This window comes from Perna viridis, chromosome 8, assembly GCF_037379345.1.
Source record: "Perna viridis isolate PV_CMFRI_1.1 ecotype Kerala chromosome 8, ASM3737934v1, whole genome shotgun sequence".
Classification (NCBI taxonomy): domain Eukaryota; kingdom Metazoa; phylum Mollusca; class Bivalvia; order Mytilida; family Mytilidae; genus Perna; species Perna viridis.
Window position 1 is genome coordinate 777,468 of NC_142452.1, and position 25,895 is coordinate 803,362.

The 25,895-nt window shown below is 31.1% G+C and overlaps 2 protein-coding genes across 3 annotated transcripts in view; one reads left to right on the forward strand and one right to left on the reverse strand.

The window, feature by feature from the left end:
* The window catches only part of LOC148608736 (uncharacterized), a 74,293-nt gene extending 57,361 nt beyond the window's left edge, over positions 1-16,932 (forward strand). Inside the window, exons 4-7 of the mRNA XM_088596447.1 lie at positions 6,468-6,597; positions 6,884-7,060; positions 13,052-13,230; positions 14,004-16,932. Coding sequence (XP_088452573.1) covers positions 6,468-6,597; positions 6,884-7,060; positions 13,052-13,230; positions 14,004-14,306 — 789 coding nt within the window. The 3' untranslated portion in view covers positions 14,307-16,932. The remainder of the gene's footprint in view (positions 1-6,467; positions 6,598-6,883; positions 7,061-13,051; positions 13,231-14,003) is intronic.
* Positions 1-25,495, reverse strand: part of LOC148608732 (cysteine--tRNA ligase, cytoplasmic-like) — a 169,518-nt gene extending 144,023 nt beyond the window's left edge. Inside the window, exons 1-3 of one of the 2 annotated variants that reach the window (XM_088596443.1) lie at positions 25,156-25,495; positions 20,797-20,924; positions 18,180-18,271 (exon numbers count right to left, since the gene is read on the reverse strand). In XM_088596443.1, the coding sequence (XP_088452569.1) occupies positions 18,180-18,271; positions 20,797-20,902 (198 nt within the window). In that variant the 5' untranslated portion in view covers positions 20,903-20,924; positions 25,156-25,495. Of the gene's footprint in view, positions 1-9,652; positions 9,773-18,179; positions 18,272-20,796; positions 20,925-25,155 lie in introns of those variants that run through there. The other variant, XM_088596444.1, reaches the window with a different exon arrangement.
* Positions 25,496-25,895: the final 400 nt, after the last annotated feature.

A 25,895-nucleotide genomic window follows, 5' to 3' on the forward strand; every position in this document is an offset into this window, starting at 1 on the left:
GCTTTGGTCTGGATAGCTGATATACAGGCCATGGTAAGTCAGCTTTGGTCTGGATAGCTGGTATACAGACCATGGTAAGTCAGCTTTGGTCTACAGGCCATGGTAAGTCAGCTTTGGTCTGGGTAGCTGGTATACAGGCTATGGTAAGTCAGCTTTGGTCCAACACAGATCTTTATCTTTAGAAACATTTTCTATAACAATAATGTATGAAATTGGACCATTGTCAGTATACTGATGTTGATAATCATAGTTCAGTTCACTAAAACACTTTCTCAAAAAAAAAAGACTCAAATTGTGTTTAAACATCATCTATATGTTATCATAAAACCTTTAACATTTACTTTATAAATAATAATTTAATTTTAATAAAATATATGATATGTATAAATATCTAATATCAAAATAAACAAAGCAGTTTCTGCTTGCTGTAAACATAAACTTGCTATGTCACCATTTTTTTCCATCTATACATTGATTTTGTAAACTTTTACTATGATCATGAAAGAAAAATTTAGATGTAAATGAATATTTTACATTTCAGAGATTATTTTATCAGATAATTTGCATAGCATGTTTTCAGATAGCTATCCACTCATGAATAAGTTTTCCATTCTCTTTGAATTTGGCTTTGGTTACAAGAGGGTTACAGAACAATAACTATTTATTCATATTTTATTACCTTTAATTTGTGAATCTTTGCACATGACGTAAAAGTTTGAAGTCAAAAAGAATTATCTAGAGCATCAATTGTGAAAACAATTTAATTATTTCTAAAATTTCTCATATTTATATCAATTCTATCTGGTTATTGCAATTTACATCCATATTAGGATAATATTTCTTCATTAGTCAGAAAGTCAATACTTTTCCACCTCCAAACAGAAGAGCAGGAATTTTCTATTTGTTCAATACTTTTCTCTCCTCTTTACAAAAGAGTGCTATAATTTTGTTTGCCCTTCATATTTTTCATCCTCAATATCATGGAACTTTGTGGTGTTTACTATCTGAACACTAGCAGACCATTAAAGAACTTGAAATGAACGATTCCAACCAGTCTGACACTTCCGTGAAACATACAATATTCTTGTCATTTTGTGTTGGTTTCCAACAAATACAACAGAATCAATATTTCTTAATGTTCATTTTTTTTTTTGATGAATTACAAGTAAATTATATACACAAATTTGACACTATACATGGAAAATTGCCTTGAACATTTGATCTAAACATACATAACGACAGAGTGCTGTGAAAAGCTTTTATCAAGGAAATTCACAATGAAATTCCATGTACATCATTCTTTATAATGATTTATAGTACTCAAAGAAATTGGAAGAAATTTAAAACAATACACAGTAATGTTAAATCACTAAATTCTTTAAAACTAAAAATTGAAGACTATCCCCTTCCAAACATAATAAAAATACTCTCAAGACATTAATATAAAGGTAGATGACTACAGAAACAAATGTCTACATACATGTTACAAAGTCTAACAGGAAACAGAGCATTTGACAATATGAAGCATTAATGGACCCACAGAGAAATACTCCCTTTGTCATACAACAAATGAATTTTGCATCCATTAAACTAATTATTTGAAACATGGACAAAGTGGTAAAACCTAAACCAAAGCTTTGGGACACGGTGAACTTCTACCGGTAACAATCCAAGCCATTAGTAGGACTAACACTACACATACAGAAATCTTCGAGCAGTTGCCCTGCCAGTTACTAATTGTCACCAAGTTCTGACCCATAGATGTCCTTATCTCTGATTACAATATGATGTTTAATGTGATAATGGGCCCCTGGAGATGCCACCAACAGGACATCATGATAAATGTTTGACCATTAAAAGTCATCTATAGGGACATCAATGCTGAGCACATGAACAATGTTTAACTGCAGGGACTTGTACCAGTGTCAATTATGAAAATACTTAAAACTTTATTTTAATTAAGCAAAAGAGTTTAGCTTTGATAATGAGAAGAAAGGATAAAATTCAACTTGGTTTGGTCTTCATCAGAAGTTAATGGTATAAACTTATGGATGTGTAATGTATTGGTTTGGTTGTAAGTATCTCCTGGACATCAAAAACTCAGCAGATGTTTCTTTAAACATCACAGGAACAGCTTGTCCCAAGTATGTTTTGGGGTGGTAGACAGAGGGTAATTGTGACTGTCCTTTGGTTTCCACCAATGGAGTTGCTCATTCATTGACTTATTTTGTTTCTGTGGTAGATTCAGTTTTTAAGATTATATCACTTTGAATCAAATGATTTTACCAGACAATTACAAATATTTATTTAGTTATAGTAATGTTTTGAACTTTGCATCTAACAGATGTACATCCTAATCTTACAGGCATACATCATATGAGAGGATTATCTTCATTATATCTGTCGTTTCATTTCTTAGTACGAAAATATTTTAGATGGTCACCATAAACTTCCTACTGAAACAATTCAGTACAAGAAATGATAGAGGAAACACAATTTCAGGTGGTCTGCCTTGAACCATAAATTATTCTCCAGATTAGCTTCTAATCTCTTTAACTTTATCACTCTAACTGCTCAAAATTCAGATAAAGAGACAGTCTGGCAGATATTAAATGAAATAAAATACCATTTTTGAGATTATGATGAATCTTATTTTCATTTGATGGGTGCACCAAATTCAACTAGATGGTGGGTGTGATGCAAAATAAAAAGCTGAATAAACAATTTTTTTTAGTTTATTTGAAGTGTCAGTGTATGTTTCCATTATCCTCAAAATTGCTATATCATAAAACATGGTTTTTTCTAGGAATGGATAGAAGGAATGCACTAATCTTTGTTAGGCTAAATCATGGTACAAAGATGTTTTCTACATTGAACTGTTACAGAGCTGTTTTCTGTATTTTAAACTATCTTTGTCAAAATCTTAACATCATAGTTAACTTGATTTCACTCTTTTGCATAAATACCCAGACTCAGCAAAATGAGTTGGACCAAGTTTTACAATATGTATAAAATGTAGTGCAAAGATGAACCTATTAATAATGGTCAGTGGGATGACAATAAATAATCAGTTTTTGTTTGATTTATACTTTTATTAAACAGGCAAAAATTGGTCTGTCTGATTTGGAAATGAGCTATTATAGATAAAATCTAGCTACTGTTGACCAAGATAGGTCAAAGGTTAAATTATTCATTTATATTACACCCAGTAGTGCATGATAGATATATGGGTTAGCATATGTAAAAAAAAATCATCTCTCTTAATGAGACTTACTCAAACTGTTGATTAATTTTAAATGGAAGCTTATGCCTACTTTAACATTATTTCAAAGGTTATTTTTATTCTATCATTTCTGTTTCAAGAGGAGTTACAACAAATTAAAAAAAAAAACACTGAGGCAAAAACTTAAAAGACTATTAATCAAAATACTAAAGAAGAACATAAGAATATAAGGTTACATGTTTGGGCCCCAGGGTTGAGTCTCCATAACTTGATACATAAAAAATTGACAAACTGATGTCCTCAATATGGTATAATAGGGGCAAAATTATCTAAATCTGATTAGGAGTACATTTGTAAAGTCAATATCAACATTGGTAATGTTAAATAATGAAGAGTTTATCACCAAATAAAACATTTTTTCAGGCTTTCAGCAAGTTTTATTTTAATGCTGTCTGAATTTACAGGAAGTGTCATTTCTAAAAAAAAAAATTTCCTAGAGCACAAATATTTGTGACTATTTTTGTTTATATCAGTAAGACTTAAGCAGACAGGAACTGAGCCAAGATGATGGCAGAAAATTGTGATCTAAAACTGTCAACAGGAAACAGTCAAAACTTAAAAAAATCATTTCTCCCACAGCAGTGCCAATAGTCAAAACTTAAAATCATTACTCCCTACCAATCTTTACAAACCAGAGGTTCAACAGTTGTACACAAGTTGTTTTAAAATATTTAGAAGTCTTACTTATGAAAAAGTGAAAGGCTTGAGAAAAAAACAAGACAAATGAACAATTATTTTATGATTTCTCTTAAAAGTAAAAGCAAAAATCAAAAGAGAATGATAAAAAATCCTAAGATAGAATTGTACTTTGTCTAAAAGCTGCCTCTAATTGGAAGCAATATCCCATCATAAGCCATCGATTTTTTCCTCCTTTTGTTGTATAAGATATAAATAACATAGACATTGCTAGTATTTAATACAAGACTTAACAATTCAATATACAAAATAATATCACTGCCTCTAGCTTCTTAAGTTTGATGTATGGAAGTTCCATTATTGTTTGAGCTAGGGAAAGGATGTTCTAAATTAATCCTCACAACTGGCTTAGTATTGCTCTAAAAATGAATAGAAAGTGAAACTATTGTTTAATTAATAAGGCAGCTAACTAAACCATAGTCATTCTTCATCATGACTTTTGCTTACCAAATTATTAACTGTACAAATTGCCAGCTACTAGTATATATGGACATTTTATAACTGAGCCTGAGTGACAACATATATAACTCCATTTAAGCAAACTCCAGCAAACTTGTAGTCAATCTTTCTAAGATGTTCTCAGACCAATATCAAGCTAGCAATAAATAAGAAAGAGAAGCCAGGAAAAACCGTGATTTAAACAGTAACAGTTGAAAATAAGTTCCGTGATCATATCACTCAAGACAGATCATTGAAAGAACCACTGCTATCAATATCTGCAGAAAGTTTATCAAAATCCTCATTGTCGTAATTAAGCAAAGAAGAAAACTGGTAATCAAATGGAGAAATCTTAATGAATATCTGTTGCATGCAGTAAACTGCTAACAATCAACTTAGATAAAATATGGTTTAAAACAAAAGCTGGTAATTTGCTCATTGATTTCTGTACAGCCATGATACACTGTGTTCACTACATGCAATGGTGGATAGAAGTTACAAAATTAAATGAAAACCAATTCTAACACTTTAAAATATCATTCTGTCAATTTGCACTGCAATTCTAACAGATTTTAGATGCAGTGTTTTGAACCCTCAGAGAAATAAAGTAAAAGTATATTCACTTCAATAAAATCAATCTATCTGATTTAGGTGTCAATTAATTCAGATATTGCCCTATACAAGTAATACATGTAATGGACTTCAGTGTAAATATTTTTAAGCTTTGTAAATTGAAAATGTCAGAACAATTAATCCATTTTACTCTCTCTTGTTCTAGGACCATTTTATTCAGTATTGTTTCTGATTTATGGACAGTCAGGTGACAAAGTATTGTAAAGTCTATAGCATGTGGGAAAATGTTGATGAAAACTTTGTACTTTAAAATATAGGTAAAATAAATGTTTGATGAAACAAGATATTATATCAAATCCTAACCTTGTTTTTTTTTTTTTTAATTCTTGAAGTTTGTGTTTTTGAATCAATAGACTGAGGGAGAATATATTTATGACTGTTTAGAATGAAATAGAATCATTTCTCTCATTAACCATGGATTAAAAGATAAAAAGTCCAGAAGCATACATCTCATATTTTGACAAATCATCAATTTTCATTACAAACATGCCAGCAGTATAGTAAATGATGCATAGTTATGTTCCATAGGCTTTCTATTGCACAACCTCACACATTTAATCATGGTGAAAGCTATGGAAATCCATTATAAACCCTCCATGGATCCATCAATAAAATATATGTCAGAACATTAAGCAGTGTTTTACAGGTCTCCTGAGACAGAGAAATCAAACTTCGACCTTTTGCAGATATTTTACATAAAAAAATTAATACCTATAAATTCCACCTTTTTTTATCATCCATTGACGTACTGCTTTAATCATCATTAGTAACTGTTATCATTTAACTTGTGATATGAAACAGAAAAAATGTCAATTCAGTCACACAAAAATCTGTTTTTACCTTCCATAGTGGCCTCTAAGTCAATTTTTACCTTTAATAGTGGCCTCTCAGTCAATTTTTATCTTTGACAGTGGTCTCTCAGTCATGTTTGACTTTTGATAGTGGCTTCTCAGTCAATTTTTACCTTTGATAGTGGTCTCTCAGTCAAGTTTGACCTTTGATAGTGGCTTCTCAGTCAATGTTTACCTTTGGTAGTGGCTTCTCAGTCAATTTTTATCTTTGATAGTGGTCTCTCAGTCAAGTTTGACCTTTGATAGTGGCTTCTCAGTCAATGTTTACCTTTGGTAGTGGCTTCTCAGTCAATTTTTACCTGTGACAGTGGTCTCTCAGTCAAGTTTGACCTTTAATAGTGGCCTCTCAGTCAATTTTTACTTGTACATTTGAGTAAGAATTCAATGTTAAGCATCTATAGTACACATCTCATAGATTTCTACTAGTATACACAATGATAAGTTGTATTGTTTACATCAGTAACTGCAGCATAGTTCTTGTAATGACAATAAATACCAAGAAGATAAATATTCCTGAAACAATCTGGTGAATTGACCAAATCAATATATTATAATGTGTCTTTCAGATTCCTGCATATATGAAGGGATTTAACTCATTAAACCAGACAATAACTTTACCACCATATGAGATTATGCCCCCTGTTTTAACTGGATACGACCCTGAGGAACCTGGAAGAACATTTTATACAATAACAGGTATACTTAAAAATAGAATAATTAACTAAATGAATCAAGCACACTGCCGTGTCTGTCCAAGGTACACACAGTTTCCTGATATTAGGAACATAAGATTTTATATTTGTTAGAAGGATCAAAGCTACAATCCTAAGGGTTACATATCTCATCATTGTTAGTATGGGTAGCAGATAAAATTAAAGTCTATAAATACATTTTTTATAGTCACAAATATCAAAGGTGTTTCAATCACCAACAATATTGGTCATAGGCATTGCTTCAAATATATGTTTTTTTTCTATTTTAGCATATTTCAAACATCCAAAATTGGTTTGTAATCCTATAGCTGTGCATCACATACACCCAGGTAAAGGACTTTATATACAGATGGGGCCAAACCCAGTGACAACTAGTATATCTATACCATTGGAATCAAAGGATCTTGGTCCAATGTGGGTACAAGGCACCTGTGTCCCAAGAATGGGTAAGTCAATTCAATTCTTCCTCAAAATCAAATTAGGGCAAATATTTATGGGTAAAGATGCCATAGGAAATAATCTTATCAAAACTGAAGGTATTTACCTTCTAAGAAATAACAAGATCTGCTAAATGTATGTACTCCATCTTGACTACATGAGATAAATAACACCTTTTGGATTTTGTTTGGTTAAGAAAAAGTTAAAAATTCATTTGACTTGATAAAGCGTTTAGATAAGACAAGTTTTTGGATTATTCAGGGTTGGGTTTATGCAGGTTTCAATATATTTCTTAGAAGATGAAATTGCATGTTCATTTCAATTTAAAATTTAACATTAATACATGTATGAAAATGATCACAATAAATGTCACGGTTTTAATATGAACCCAATCAGTGGTTAGATTCCCTGAACTTAATTTTGCTTTAAATATTTAAATATATCAACTCCTGACAGATTAAAACAACTATCAGGAAGTCTCCTAGTCTTTCATGCTGAGAAAACATATGGTAAAGAAAACTTATCTTTGCTGTGTTTAAATTATGTGTCAAATACAGTTAAAATGTTTCTATGTCCATGTTCAATGGTAATTTCAGTGATGTATGTCAAATGGAGAACAGTCTTTAAACTGAAGAGCAGAAAATTGTTATCCATGTCACTGCAGGTGCTCAGCAGGGCTGCCCATTATGTCCTTTGTTGTTCAATGAATATAATGATATTGACTTTTTCTGGATTTCCATGATAGGATATTTTTACCTTTTATGTTACTCTGTTCAGATCAGGCAGAAGTAAACTGTAATTATTATTGTGTACTAACAGCTTAGATCACAGAATCTACAATGAAGCTGTAGATGACAGCTGTGATCTATCAATGGGAAATGAAGGTCGGATCATTTTTGTATTAAAATAACTTTGTTAATATTTTTACAAATAACTTCAAAAAGTATTGAACAAAGGGAGTTTTATCATTCAATACCCAGTCACAGAAATCATCAAATAAGTAATAACCATACAATTTACATGTCTTCCTCAATTCTTTATTTCAATGCAAGTATGAGTATATAGTCCACACAATGAAATAAATCAGGTGTATCAGACTAATTATGTAAATTAAACATTAAATCATTAGATGTGTAACACAAAATGATCTTTCTGAACAGCTTTAGGGTAACATTGAAATTACAAAAGAAAAGTTTAATCATCATCCATCAACTGCGGGGGGGAAAAAAAGAATCCATGCTATAATTAAATTTTAAAAAGAAACCTATTTGCTAGCAGGTTTGATCTGTTTCTTTGTTTTAACACAGCCCATATTTTGTGAATCCATGATGATGCTAAGGGAAATGATTACAGAATATCTACAGATTTAAAGATTAATCTATGCTGAAACGATGTATGATCATAGGTGTTGCGTTTGATAATCCTTGAAATGTCCAGTATCACAAAATAAAATATCAGTTTGTCATGACAGTAAATCACATATTAAAATAATCTCTCCTTAAAACCAAAACAATACAATGGTAACCCCCTAATGAAAGGACAATATGAAATGCCAAGTTAACATCAAAAACGACCACTTGGCATCAAGTAGACAGAGACAAATCTGTTGACGATGTCAAATATAATTTACAAACTGATTGAGGTGGTCACTTTACACAAATTGATTCAAACTTTCAAATAGAACAAAAAGTTTTATAAATGTGCCCTTAAAACATAAGAGTCATTGAAAATAATGATATAAATGATATGAATCGATTCCATTGGTGACTTAATAACAGTTATTAGAGCCAATAGCACCTTATAAAGCATTCACAAGATTTCAGAACCAATGAAAAACTGGATGAGATATCAATTACAAATCATACAGCTGCCATTAGGATTTTTAAAAGTCATCTTTTACACGGTCCTTCATACATGGCCTTAAATTAATTAGTTCCATCTAATTACTACGCAGCCATCTGCCTTACACGGCAAAGTGATATAGTAAGTGACAATTCATTGAATGTACCCCAGCCTTCATCACAATGCTCTGGTCAAACTGAGTATAAAAGGCTTTTCCCATTAACCATGTCATCTTGTCAATTCTTATAAAATCAAATGTTTCTAAAGACTTGAACACATGAAAGTTTTCAGAAATTAGGTCATATTTTATATATTTATCATATACTGGTATGGTAATTCCTTTTTTGTAAATTTAATTGCTATCTTATTAACAAACTATAAGTTAATTGAATCATCATTAATAGACCAAAAAATCAAACCTTCTCAAACATTTACATTCACTGAACTAGGAAAGCTTAAAGTCAGCAGAAATTCCTCAACAATGTAACTTCTGATTTTTTCAATTACCTAAATTCACAATAAAAAATCATTAGTTGTACCTGCCTAACAAGCCACCATAAAGTAATAATACCAGATAATGACTGTGTACCAGTCAGGTTAATGTCTTATATCATTCACCATGATAATCTAATGTAAAGAAAAATATCAATACCCAAAACCAGTAATATTCTTACTTTAATGTTGGATGGTAATGAATTTTAATATTTTATGAAGCTAATTAGTCCAAAAAGCAATTAAACATCATCATCAAGATTTACCTTATCAGTGGAGAGGAATCCCTGTAGGTTAAAGTCATCATTCTGAAGCAAGATTAAATGAGTTTTGGAAGGCAAGATTGTAAAACAATATCCAAGAATGAACATGGATGGAAGTTACAACACACAATATCATATTTATCAGGTGTTCGTAGTACTGTCCTGTTTCCTGAATGTTTACTAAAAAAGTAAAATATATAATAATTTAAAACTTGTTAGGTACACCAAGTAAGGAATTTGCTTCAACTTATAATAAATTTATACCTGAAAGAATATTTAGTAAAACAGTATAACAATGTGTATCATTTCATTCTGTTTTGAACAAGAGCAATTGGCACGGGCAATTGCCTTGAACAACCTCATAAAAAGGTCAGTAGGAAATAAATTGTCTTGTAGGGACCTAGTAATGGGTAAAGCAAGTACCACTGACATGGTAGGTGCTGTATCAACCACAGGAATGGTTGGTGCTGTATCAACCACAGACATTGCTGGTGCTGTATCAACCACAGGAATGGTTGGTGCTGTATCAATAATTTTTGATGGTACAGCATGCTGTACCTAACATTCTTGTAAAAAAAAATTAAAGGGGTATTTTACTCGGTAATTAATTAAGGCAAGTTCAAACCAATGTGTTAGTAACTTCTGCCATATCAAACTTTGGGAGCTACACCTCTGTTTTGCAATCATGAAATAAGATGTGTATTATTTTCTGAGGTATCTTCAACTTTTGACTCATCTGAAATCAATCACCAATAAACCAAAGTAAAATTAGTAAAGAATCTACACCTGAGCCTTGCACATTATTGCCCCTAAGTTTCTCCTAATCTTACTGGGGGACAATAAAGGGAGCTAAATCCTTCATTAATGATAGAAACAAGAAGGATTACTTTTAACAATATATGGAAGATTATCTGTTTATTTGAAACATTATCACCGACAATATCACCCCCAATATTTTTTTCATGACAACATACCCCCAATAATTTTGTAGTAAAATCTCCCACTTTTATAACTGTACTTAAAATTTTCAGTTTTTTTATTCCTGCATAGAAAATTAGATGTAGCTTAAGATTTAGTAAACTGTCATATTTTATGACATCTTGGTTATACTTTTACATATGTCTACTGATAATCCTATTGTTTATTATGCTGTCATTTTTATCATAAAATTCTCAATGATTCTGAGATTTATGTTACTAATTCCTCTCTGGCAATAAAGTCCATCCCTTTAGTCTTCAACAAAAATCATAAAACCAAAGCTTATTATCCATAAAAGATCAGCAGTAAAATAAATCTCTTCAGTATAAAATTCAGATTACAGAAAAAGACATTAAAAATATCTAGAATTTCCCATATATTGAGACAAGAAAAGTTCTTAAGAGATCAGAACCTAATCATTTTCTCAATAATATCTTACTTTTACAACCACATAACAAAAGATTGAAGTTCTTTACATATGAAAGGATCGGTTGGTAATCATCATCTGATGAAGGTTTTGGTCTATATGTCTTCATCAATATGTAATAAGCATCTTAATGACACTGATGACTCACCCAGAGTTCATTTTTTTCAATAAACTTTCTAAGAAAAGTCTAATTAGTCACGGTGTAATTCTAGGCTAAGAGTACATATTGTTTTATTTCCTTTTTTGTAATCTAAGTCAAGTCAATGCTCAACATAAGACACCTAATGACAAGAACTGACTATTTGTCAATTTACTAGCCTCATTCTCAGCAAATTAAATTGACTAATTAGTAATAGTCATTAGTGTTAAATGGTTTTACTAAACTTTTCTAAATATGAACAGAAATAATTACCATAAAACTCTAAGTCCTGTAATACATGTATCATCTAGATTTTGTTAGTATTTTAAATACTTGATCAGATAATTTTCTTGTGTCTAATGCAATAATACTTTACAAAATATTCAGCCAAAAATTGAGGCCAAATAGCAACTATTATGCTTTATAATGACAGTAAAGTTTAGACAATGATCACTAGAATTAAATTATAAGATATAGTGTAGCCCAGAAGCCTACCTAAGAGGGGATATTGAGAATGTTTATCAATGTATAATATCATTCTCAATCCTTTGAAGTTGGTATCTCATTATTTTATAGAATCTCAAATCATGACAATAAACCCATTACAGGAGGTTTTGTCACCAATAATTCAGAAAGAAAACTTAGCCTAATCGCAGTTTTCAGAGTAATTTCAATAAATTCATTGTTTTTCATATATAATTCATGTAACTACTAAGAAATAGAAGACATGGAGCTTATTTCCCACAGGCCAATACCATAAATCATGATTTCTTGCAATACTGGGTCTAGATTAAACTCTTTTTCAACCTATTTATCATCAATGCAAAATGTCTCAGAAAACTGAATTCTCAGGAATTACCAACATTACTTCATGCACAGCATACATAATTTTTCAATATTTCATAAGAACATATCTGTCTCATATTGAATGTATATACACCAGAGACACTCCATTACATAATATGATCCTCCTATAAAGTGTTGGATTCATCAAATAAGTTACAGGATATGTTTTTTGTTTTACTGGCAAAGGGACACACTTTCCAGACATTTCCTTCTATTAAACTTTTCATTGGTTTCTTCCTCATCTTTTCCAAACATAATTCTCTCATAAATACAAAATATTCATGAGGACTTTTAAGAGGTCTAAGTATCAGTCTCAGCCAGCACACTTTGAACATATATGTCATCGATATACAAGTAGATGAGAAATTCAGACAATAAAAATAAATGTCATCAAACAAAATACAAAATGTACATATGTTCAGTGTTATATTGAATCAAATGCTTTGTGGGAAATCTCCCTATTTATGAAGTCCAAAAAATGAGACATATATAACAATTGAAAATGGAGCTAACACCAATAGAAATAAACTATGTGTGTATTTTCTAAAGTTTTGTAAAAGTGGGTGCAACTACTATTACCGTAAGTTAGAGTCGGAAAACTGTAAAATTCCTCTTAATGTCTGGCCACAGATTAATAGAAAGAGACAATTCATCCACATTTCACTAAAACTGTTGGCAGCATTATTGACTTACTTTGAAAGTACTACTGTTCATTGGGTACAAATTTTCATGGTTATCAACTAAAAGGAGATTTCCACTGATGTGTATACTGAAAACCTCAGAACCACAAATTCAAGAATCCTCGAATTTGTGTTTCTTCCATAATCCACGAAAATTGGTATCCATGAATTAAAGTACTTTCACAGTGAAAAGTGTGAGTGATGGATAGATGGACTGACAGACACAAGTATACCATAATATGTACCATCTAAAAAGACAGGCGTATATAAAAGAAAATCATATACTCTACTTAAAATTTTCTTTACATCAATTCTTGCTTTTTTTCCCATAGGTACACACTATTTTTACAATCTGTCAAGAGAATTACCGTGTGAGAAAATTTATCCAGTTTTCCTAATGTATGACTCTGAAGGTAAACTGGGTGCATTTGGTTGGTCATTCCAGGGATTTGCCTTAGACATGAGTGGATCAGATTTACCCTGGTTCAATTTAAAACCAGAGACATATCAGGTAAGCTAGAGAAGTAAAATTATTCTAAATTGGGGACAGTAACAAAGAGTTTACTAGGGCTATGTTTGGGGTAGAAACAAAGAGTTTACTAGGGCTATGTTAGTGACAAAAGCAAAGAGTTTACTAGGGCTATGTTAGTGACAAAAGCAAAGAGTTTACTAGGGCTACTTGACAATAGAAACAAAGAGTTTACAAGGGCTATGTTGGTGACAGTTACAAAGAGTTTACTAGGGCAACGTTGGCGATAGAAACAAAGAGTTTAATAGGGCAATATTGGCAATAGAAACAAAGAGTTTACTAGGGCTATGTTAGCGATAGAAACAAAGAGTTTACTAAGGCAATGTCAACAACAGTATCAAAGAGTTTACTACCACAAGGGCTATGTTGCCAATAGAAACTAAGAGTTTACTAGGGCAATAAATATTTTGTTAATTTTTTATCATTTATCTTTTATCTATATAACCATTCATTGTTTTATTATATGACCAAACATTCAATTGAGGATTTTTCTGTTTATGGTAAGTCAATTCTCATTAAAAACTTGATAGACTAATTGAATCGAGATTGTTTAAACTTCACTGGTAAAAACATCAACAAAATAAACTACATCCTTGTCATCATCAGTGGAAAACATTATTTTTAAGTCTGATCTTTGAGAAAAACTGAACAAAAATTAGTTTTAATCTTTTGTCAGGGTAATATGTCATTATATTAATTTTTTGATTCACCTGTTCAATGAGAAATTCCCTTTATATTTTTTTTTTTGGTTTTAGTTCACCTTCGACACTAGCAAGTTACCTCCATGTATGTTCAATGAGAAATTTGAAGTGTTTGGTATACATATATGGTTAAAGGACCCAGACTCTGAGACAATGTTGTGTAAAATTGTCAGCAAACCAGAAGAAAAGCCATTTACAACTAGAGCACCACCAAAAGTGACTTATAAAACTGGCTATAGAAACCAACAAATTATCACAGCCAATAAGAATAGAAACAATCGTAACAGCTTTAATTTGTCTTTAATTATTTTGTTGATTTTAACAAACTTAATTTCCAGAAGGTATTTTAATCTATGACCATACTACAGTTGAAATACATTGTTTTCTTATTTTCCTTTGTCTTCATTGTTATACTTTCATTATTATTAGAAAATGGGGGAAGGGTTAAATATATTCTTACTGAAAGAGCTATGTTTATGGTATTTATCAGAATTTGTTATGATTACCAACTTTTATTATAGATGTTATAACTTATTCATTTATTGTATACAAATACAGTATGTTTTCATTTTCTAATGATGACTTTGATTGTTTGCAAGTGAAGGGGCAGCAACTCTAAATGCTCTCATCAACTTTAATTTGCATTTAGAGTGGCCTCCCCTTCAATTTCCATAGTGAGAGGTATCATTTTTGTCAAACTTAACTTAATTGGCTAATTACAATAAATTTTAATTGATTTCTTAAACAAATTTCCAAATTTTTCACCAAGAAAGATTCAAGTGAAGAATCAAACTGTAACTAAAGAATCTATACCAACTGTCAGTTTTAGAATTTAATAAACCTCTTTCTTTTAAATTTATTCTCACAATGAGCATCAGTTCAACTGCAGAAATATCTGTATTGTCAGGAAAAGATAAATAAATAAATCCTAGTTCATAAAGTAATTATATGTCTAAAAGACTGAGACTTTCTTATTCACTCCATCGGAAGGATGAATTGGCTTAGACTTTCTTATTCACTCCATTGGATGGATAAATTGGCTGAGACTTTCTTATTCACTCCATTGGATGGGTGAATTGGCTGAGACTTTTTCATTCACTCCATTGGATGGGTGAATTGACTGTCAAGAGTATGTCATTCTCTTCCAGAAACTTTGTTTAATAAATATGTTATTTCAACTATTTGAACCACAAATGCTGCTAACTGTTTGGACAAAAATAATAGAATACTGACACAAGTAGTATTAGTTATTGTCATGTGATCAAAATCATTAATGTTTATGTATATTTAATGGTATCATTATTTTCACACATTTATCATGACAAAAGAACAGGTCATGTAGGAAGCAGACATAACACATAGTGAAGGATGATGAAAGTTAAAGAATTAGGTCATGACTTGTTAAAGTTCACTGTTTGAGCTAAAGCTATCATTTCATTAAAAATATAACATGGTGCTTAATACACTTCTCTAGACTACTGTTGCACTGTAGATTTTAATTAAGTTATCTCCCCTTCCAAGATGATACTGACCAATTTAATACCTTAAAGTAATAAGAAACAACAGGAAATGATAGTCAATTAACCATTTTTGCTTTTGAATTCATCTCACTGTAAAAAGAACTAGAGTGAAAAGTTTAATGGGATTCATTGTTTTGATGTAAAAATTATAAAAAGAAGTTTAGACTTCCTTCTAGTAATATAAAACATATGAACAGTCCACAATTATTAAGAGTAATATCCAAAAGGTTAAACTGCAATCACCTTCACTGGAAACAAGATCACACAGAAAGCTTAGTCTTTATGTATATGTAAAGAATAGTGTTCAAAAACACCAAAACAATTGTTACCTAAATCATGTTGCATCTTTCTTTAATTCTATTAATAAAAATAATCCAAAATACTGCAAAAAAGGTAAAAACACCATTACTGGCTTCATCCTTAACAAGTATATATAATCCATGTCATTTTGGCAAGGGGAATAACTCTTTAAATTAAGCTTTTCATTGATACATGTAGTGTAGTGCAACATATTAGAAAATGTTTTTTCTTTATTCCTCAAGTGCCCTCAAAAGTTTGTTTGTGCTCACTTTTATAAAATGATACACAGTTTTATCCTATGCATAATATTGTTATCATCAACAAAATTGGATTATCTTTCCTTGGAGGGGGTCTGAATGGGGTCCATATCTTCATCTACACTGTACCTATAAAATGGCTACCAAACATCCCCTAAAATATCTGAAGTAATTCTAATTTTAGAAATCATACATACATATGGTAGTGTTGTTCATACAATGTTAATATACAACAGAATTAAACCATTATACTATAGGCAATGATACAAATTATAGACAGAAAGCATAACAAAAGAAACATGATTTCCATTTGTTTATCATTGTTTTAATCTCATGGTTTGCCAAGTCAAGAGTATTTTACACCAGGGTGAAACAACACAGATTTCATCAATCATAAATAAGAGACTCTATTCACATCCCCTCAAATATGTGTATTCCATTCAAGTGTTTTTTTTCTGAGTGTCTAACTATAAAATGATTTTGTGAAAGGCTAACAGTGGTTTTTTTTTGTTCCCACACATCAAATCTGTAGCTTTGAATTAGTAAATTTTCCCAATTAATACTCGAGTTCAGTAAGAGTTAACAAATACCTGTAGAAAACATTACCCTCTGTAGACTCCTGTAATCATGTTAACAGTTAAGTGTATGCTCAAGCTGATTAGAGTGAATACACACTTTGTTTTACATGGTGTGCAGAGTACAACTGATGAGTGGGAATAAATGTTGGTGTGATATGTGTGATAATACATGAACAGATGTAAGTGTGAGAGGTTGCTAGACTGTCAGAAGAATGAGGTTTCAGAGTGTACAATTTTGTTATTGTATATTTGTTTTGAAATTTGTACACATTTGTGAAAAAATGTTGTAAATGACAAAAGATTCAAGTAAAATATATCATTGATTCTGTATTAGTCTTTTCATTTAAATACAGTACATGGGGTTCTAGTGTGCATGTCTAAACAAGTGGTCATTCACTAAACATTAACAGCAAAGAAGGAAAACTACAAAGAATATGGCAAATGATCAAATCAAAAACAAAATGGCAGGCTTTCTCACTTTCCTGATGACCATATGGTTTTTGGTGGCAAAAATCAGTAAAATATAGAAAGTAAAATTACCAAAGTCTAAAAATAATAACCAAAATGAACTATTCAAATTACAATACACATGCCAGACATATTCAGTCCATTCAGTATATCAGGTTTCTGTCATCAACAATACACATGCCAGACATATTCAGTCCATTCAGTATATCAGGTTTCTGTCATCAGCAAACTTCAAATAATCATTAAAAGCAACCTATGTTTCAACTTTATAAGAATCAAATAATGCATTTTCAGAGGAGGGGTTGGTGCATTCATCTTTAGGGCACAAAGCCAATATCTATATTTGTCTGGCACCTATTTTCACTCCACTAATAACTTCATGAAAATTGGCAACTGGCAATATAATTTGCCACAATATTTAGGTCATAGTAATACCTGACATTTCTTAATTCTAAATCAATGTAAGATAGATTTAAATAATGGTAATCAAATGAATAATAATAAGGAAAGCCAGTGTTCTAGGATTCCTATTTCCCATTACTCGGGGCAAGTGAAATTTGGGTCAGGGAAAGTTAGGTACTTAGTTCTACTTTCCTGCGGCAAGTTGAAAACTTCATATGCTGTAAGGATTTGTTTTGTTAGGAAAGCGGTCATTGACTGTGGGAAAGTTGATTTTATATGGATTTTTCCCGAGGAAACCTTAATTTTTTAAAAATCCTAGAACACTGGAAGCCCTAAAACTATTAAACAAGGATTTGGATTAGAACCATTCATCACATTCCAGCTGAACAAATTCTGCTTCAATAAGAATTTTTACAAAGATTGTTAAATAATGGCCTATTTTTGAAAACAGCATATTTTCAAAATCTTAATCACAATCATTGATTAAAAGAAAAATTGTAATCACAAATATGTCTGCCATCAGTGGAAACTTTGCAGATAAAATATTCCTCCCTGCTACAATGTCATCCATGGATAACCCAAGGCAGAATGCACTTCATACAGCAAAACAATTGAAGTGCTGTCAATGAAAAATACAGTGAAATCAAGCTGATAATGGATTAGGGCAACTTCAGATGACAGCACACACAATGTTAACAATCCTACCTTTTGCCTTGTCAAACTGTTATAAAGCTTGAGCTGTGGAACCTCTGAACCCTCTGGGGGTGTCCACTTTGGTTGGGTCTTTTTCACTTTGGCTGAAAGAGTTGTTTATATAATTGTATTATCCATCAAAAATATAAAATTGCATTGAAAACTATGATTGTTTTAAAACTATTACACTTGAACCTTTCATAATAAATTACCTAAGTGGAAATGCGAATAGAAGTTTTACTGTTGGTTATAATCTATTACCTAAGTGGAAATGTGAATAGAAGTATTACTGTTGGTTATAATCTATTACCCAAGTGGAATTGTGAAAGGAAGTTTTACTGTTGGTTATAATCTATTACCTAAGTGGAAATGTGAATAGAAGTTTTACTGTTGGTTATAATCGATTACCTAAGTGGAAATGTGAATAGAAGTTTTACTGTTGGTTATAATCGATTACCTAAGTGGAAATGTGAAAGGAAGTTTTACTGTTGGTTATAATCTATTACCTAAGTGGAAATGTGAATAGAAGTTTTACTGTTGGTTATAATCTATTACCTAAGTGGAAATGTGAATAGAAGTTTTACTGTTGGTTATAATCTATTACCTAAGTGGAAATGTGAAAAGAAGTTTTACTGTTGGTTATAATCTATTACCTAAGTGGAAATGTGGAAGGAAGTTTTACTGTTGGTTATAATCTATTACCTAAGTGGAAATATGAATAGAAGTTTTACTGTTGGTTATAATCTATTACCGAAGTGGAAATGTGGAAGGAAGTTTTACTGTTGGTTATAATCTATTACCTAAGTGGAAATATGAATAGAAGTTTTACTGTTGGTTATAATCTATTACCGAAGTGGAAATGTGAATAGAAGTTTTACTGTTGGTTATAATCGATTACCTAAGTGGAAATGTGAAAAGAAGTTTTACTGTTGGTTATAATCTATCACCTAAGTGGAAATGTGAAAAGAAGTTTTACTGTTGGTTATAATCTATTTCACAATTTCCTTCTACTACATGTAGGATCTTCATGTGGTATAAGAAATATTTATGAAGTCCAACTTCTTTGACTAAATGATTAAGTGCTTATATATGTTTATATTTTATGCGGAGGGACAACATAGTCAGGGTGAATACCATCATCGCATTATAATGTATAACCACAAACTGCCTGCGATCAACATAGTTTAGTATAGTCAGGGTGAATACCACCATCACATTATAATGTATAACCACAAACTGCCTGCTATCAACATAGTTTAGTATAGTCAGGGTGAATACCACAATCGCATTATAATGTATAACCACAAACTGCCTGCGATCAACATAGTTTAGTACAGTCAGGGTGAATACCACCATCACATTATAATGTATAACCACAAACTGCCTGCATTGTCCTTGTTTAAATTGGATTACACAATAAGTAAATACAAGAGCAGGTGACACTTTCTTATACTCATTGTCTTCACTCAAAAAATGCTAATTTGTGGAAGAAAATGTAAATGTCACATTCTATATGTCATATTTAAAATAAATAAAGTTGAAAGTCTGAATATCAGTTGCATATGTTTTAAACAGAAGTACACAGTATTTCAATTTTTTTCCATACAAAATAAACATTAAGTTCATACCTCAACTCCTACAGGAAGTTTGCATATCGAAAAGCAACCAATATTGGTTTCAACATGCGTTATCTACATGTATATGGAACTGCACACTAAATTTGAAATCAATCCATCAATTGGGAGCTGAGATTTTTGTAATGAAAATTTTCTATATTATTCCATATAGTGAAAAATGGCGAAGTCCCACAAAGCAGGAAGTTGGTATCCAAGAACAACCAAAATGGCTTACCACATATGCCACACACTAAATTTGAAATCAATCCATCCATTTGGAACCGAGACAACTGCTACAAAAATTTGGATGGAAGGATGGACAGAATGACAGACAGACACACATGGTGATTCCAACATACCACCATGAGTAGGGGTGTAAATGATGTGTCTACTATTCCTAAGCCATCACTATGGAGGAACACATAGGAACAGATGATAAATTGAGTAGTTTGAGTTTATACATGTAGCTGAAGAGGTTCCGGCATTTAAATGTTTATACAAACATATGATTGATACTAATGATTGATCTAATTCAGTAGAAAAGGGAACAGATATGATGAAATGCAACAAATACACCATGGTATAATCAGTGTCAATATGAGAAATCAGGAGGTCTGTAAAAACAACCACATTGATATGTACTAAGGCACAAATAAATATCACAGATAAAGCACAGTTTCCATGAAAATATCAATACAATTCAAATACTCAGTTATACAACGTTTTTTTGACGCAGTCGTAATTGCTTCACTTTTTACCCTTTGACCTTAAAGATGCTCTTCTATGGAAACTCAAGTCACTGACTGCAATCCTGCTCTCTGATTGGCCAAATACTGATAATTTAGTGGCATTGGGAAAAAAATGAATTGAACATTGTGTGCCATGTGTTAATGTAGAAAATTATAAGTAACAAGAACAAAATTTTACCATGTCAGCTATCTTTTTTTTATAGATAGTACTTGTATTTAATCATTTTGATTCATTTTTTTCATATGTTTCGGAACCATACTCACTAGCCATTGAAGATGCCTGAAGGACTTGAATGACTGCTACTGTCTTATGGTTGATATTGCACTGATATTGATTGAGGGCCTTCAATAAAGGTCTATATAATGCCATCCAATGATAAAACTATCAATATCTGCAAAAGACAAACAAAATTATAACAAACTGATGCATAGAAAAACAAGGAAAACAGAAAACAAGACTCACTAAAGGAAACCAAAGCTCACCATCTTTTAGATTAGATTTATTCTCTAAACACTATTACAGTACAGAGAAAGTAATACATATTATAAATAAACATTATGCGCATGACAAGAACATTATATAAACTACCAATTATTTTGGTTAGAAGTTAACAAGTTAATCGATAGTGACAGTGTTTCGGAACAACCTTGAGGAACTACAGAAGTACATTTACTTCATTATTAATAAATCTAATGAGTTTACACAGGTTACTTAATTGAAGTCTACCTTTTAATTGGAATAAATCTTTGAATTTCAAAACATTCACTCGCTGTAAATACCATTTGTTCAAAAATTGTTTTCTAGCATTCAAGAAAAAAGAACATTGAAGCATGAAATGAAATTCATCTCCTACTTCTCTATCGTTACACAAAGTACAAAATCGCAAACTTTTATCTAAATTTTGCCAATGTCCCGTTTCGATTGGCAATCTATAGTTGCCTACTCTAAATCTACATAGGGTAAAGGCATCCTTTTCGTATAAGATATCTAAATACTTTTCAAATGCAAAATCTTCTTTGAACAGTTTGTAACAAAAGCCTTAGGCGAGTTTTCAATATCAGATCTCCATGTTTGTTGAAATTGGTCTTTTAATTTTCGTTTCAGATTAGTTGTTAGTTAATCTGAGTGAAATCCTCCATTAAATTGTACATGCCAAATATTCCCAAAACCACAATTGTTTAAAATATTCTTAATGAAATCAATCCATGGAGATTTGTATCTGTTTTGACTTTATAACTCATACATATATCTATATAATACATTATAAAGTTTAAATCTTTACCAATAATAAATTTTGTCCAATAACTCACCATACAATACTTTACGTGAACGTGTAAAGGATATACACCGAGCTCACCATACATCATAAAATTTGGTGTGGTCTTTTTAAATTCAGTAATGGTTTGCAAAATTTGAGGTGAACCCTCTCTATAATATCCAAATTAGTGGACCCCCCTACCTCAAAACTACATATAGAATGGGTTTAACAATTTTATCAAATAAAGTCATATTGGTCTCATATAGATAAGTATGTCGTATATAGCTCTATTGGCTTTTTTAACATTTATTTTTTTCGCTTCTGAAAAATTACCTGATCTTGTAAATAACATACTAAGGTATGTGAATTCTTTGACAATTACAATAGGATTTCCATAAAAAATTAATATTATTAGGGGCACGGCCCACAGAAAATACAATAACTTTTGTTTTATTCGTGTTAACATGGGGTTTCCATTGATTGCAGTATTCCTGAAATCTGTCTATTTGGAATTGTAAACTCTCCTTAGATTCTGCCAATAGTACCGTGTCATCAGCATATAAAAGCAAAAATAATTTGATAAATATATTGAGATGCTCTTCAATCTCATCAGATAAACATTCTAACCCCTGTACACCATTATCCTCAAAAAATTGTTCCAGATCATTCAGGAATAGTGCAAATAGGAAAGGTGATCAATTCTCACCCTGATGGACTCCAATATTACACTAAAAATATTCTTACATTTGTCCATGGTAAGCTATTCTAGACTTTATACCAATATACATATTATAAATGACATGGTAAATTTTGCCATTAATATTGTTAAGTAACATTTTATTCCAGAGACCAACTCGCCAAACTTTATCGAAAGCTTTTATCAAAATCAATAAATAAACAAAATAACTTTTTTCTCTTGTACTTTTTTATGAGGTCTATAAGTGAGGTAAGTACAAAGAGATTGTCTATGGTTGAATATCCAAGATGAAATCCTGCCTGGTTTTCACAAATCAAGTTTACATCTTCTGAAAAGTTGTTTAATCTATTATACATAATGCTGTCTAATAACCATTCGTCAGGATCAATGCCACTATCAAAAATAAGACTGAAAAGTTTTACATAAATATCAGACATAACAGAAAAAGAATGCTTTAAATATTCATTCACAATATTATCATTCCCAGATGATTTATCATTTTTAAACGTTTATTAGATTGTTCAAGTTCTTCCATTGTTATATGTTGATTAATTTGTTCATTAAGAACATTTACTTCAGGTAGATCAAAGATATCATCGTGTGGGTTCGTATTAAGTTCCTTTAAAAAAATCAAAAAATCTATCTGGTGACTTTTTGTGCTTATCTCCTTTAATATTTTCCAATATTCTTTTGGATTATTGGATTTTAAATTATTTAATTTGCGTATAAGTTGCTGCATATGTATTTTAATATTATTATCCATAGTCGATTTGTATTTCTTTTCTAGTTGCTTTGTTTGACTTTTTAAAGCATCTGTCTTCCACATCTGAAATTGACATTTAGAACGCCTATATCTTTTTCTTGCCAATTTACAGTCAGCATTGAACCAAGGCATATCGTTTGCCTTTTTGGCCTTTCGTCCAACCGATGGCATATATGAACCAAATGTATTTTCAGCAGCATCTGTTAAAATTCTCTGAACAAGGCTATTTATTATATTTTTGTCAATATCATTCATGCTAACATTTTCAATATCTTCTAACGTTATCAATAAAATGGCGATTACGATTGTTTTTAAAGTCACCGGATTTTTCACTTTCCCACCGTTTTATCTTTTTATTCATAAGCCTTGGCTCTTCCGCCATAATATCAACATGTTTATCTTTGCATTCTAAGGTCAGATAAATAGGTGAATGTACATCTGAATATAATTTACTAGTTTCTAGTAAAGAAAATTCTTGTATAATTTTAAAAAATATTGGAGAGCAAATAACAAAATCAACAACACTAGACCCCTTACAAGTAAACAGGCCAATATCCTTATCCTCTCCAACTCTATCATTTGCTATAAATGAAATATTATTCTTGCAAAATTCTAAGAGCAAGTTCCCAAAATTGTTCCTCTGTCACAACTAGTTCTGTTCAGTGGTACATTTAGTTGGCTAAGTATATCTGACCCATTTATCTGATCCCCTAACATGCCTGAGAACTCATCATACATAATTTCATTAAAATCGTTTTCTTCAGCAACTCTAGAATTAAAGTCACCCAATAAGCAAATATGGTCAAAATTGTCACTGAATCGTATATATTCATTTTCGATTTTGTTATACGAATCAACAATACAATATGATGAGTTCTCGGGTGGTACAAGTATATATATAATTCCACACAAAACATTTTCATTCATTTTCAAAATACATTTGTGAATTTGGAACCATAAAACATATTTACTATCTGATTCAATATATTTAATGTACCTTTCAATAGTTTTTTTTATAAGCCAGAATTATACCCCTTGATCGTATCTTCCGAAAAGCAAATCTATTTTTCATAATAACTGACCCTTGAGAAACTTTCATCAAGACAAAACACTACGCAATATATAGAGTCTTTTGAAATTGTCAAAAAAGGCTACATACACAAAACATTTCAAAGACATCAATGTCATTTGATTGGAACTACTCTGACATTTTCAAAATGCTACTTCTGTTTAAGAGATCATGATAAAACCCTTCTTTCTATGCATGCTAAACCCAGAACTGATTGACCAATAATTTAACAAATATCTGGAATGTCTATGGTTGGCTCAACTGATGAAATATCCTAATCAAACTCAGCAAATATGGCATGAAGTCTAAAACTTTAAAAGGAAAATTAGTCCATTCACTCACACTTAAGGCCAATGCCTATTCATAACTAACACATATGTCAGATTACATTTTTTGTACATTGTACTATAAGACAACATTCAGTAATGTAGTGTGAAATCAAAGCTCAGTTCTGAAATAAATTTATCAACTTACCAAAACTACACGATTAATGGTGCAATAAGTATTTTATTTTTTTTAAAATAGCTGATAGAAAAAGGCAACAACAGATTTGTCAGAATTACAGTCTGTCAAGGTGAAAAAACACATATTACTTTCATTAGTCAGTATTGATTAAGTACATGTACACTAAAGTGAATTATAAATAGAACTCAATCGTTTACTTGGTGCTTTGTAACATATACCATTATATTGGCATATAAAACTCTAAACAAAGTTACTTACGTGGACTTAAAAAAATTCGTCTGCTCAATATTGATGAAATAAAAACACTCCTTGAAGAATTTAGTGGGTTCCATTTTTCAACAGTATACAAATATGAAACAAACATACTTACTTTTAGAGTCAGCCGCTACTGTCCTTATGTAAATGAACATAAAAGAGATCTTTATATACTAGCAACAAGTTGGTAGTGGGCCTGCAAGCGTGATGAAATACAGGAAGTGGAGTAAGTAACTGCTGTACGCGCTGCGAATTCTACAATTTGAATGTAATTTTTCGGAGAAACTTATAGCCTCTAGATGAATCAAAATAGCTTGAAGTGCTTGAAACAAAATGAAATGACAGAATTTATTACTTTTTTATACTTTCGTTCTCTCAAAACCTTTAAAGATTAGCACAATATTTCAATACAGAAACCGGAAGCAGCATGCACTTCAAAAACCTTTCACGGAAGTGTTCATTTTATTTATATGCAGTATGATATTTTGCCGGTATAAAAAGATCCCGTTTGCTTTTCCTATAGAATGTAAAATGAACGAAGCAGAACGGCCGAACGTGAAAATTTAAATAGCATTAAAATAGAATGAAATTAAAATAACTTGAACAATAAATTTGAAGTAATGTTTAAATGTGATCCACTATTTTTACTATATCATTGTTCTTTGAATTTCATTTTTATATAGCCTAATCACTGAATTTTTATCTGAAATTTCCACAGTTAATAAGAATTTTATTTGCAGTTACAGAATAAAAAAAATCAATTATCTTTAAAAATTATCATCCAATGCTTTTTTCCAGTCTTTCACCAAGAACTCTCCTATATTAGTGTTCTTTAGTATGTTCTAATTGTATTGA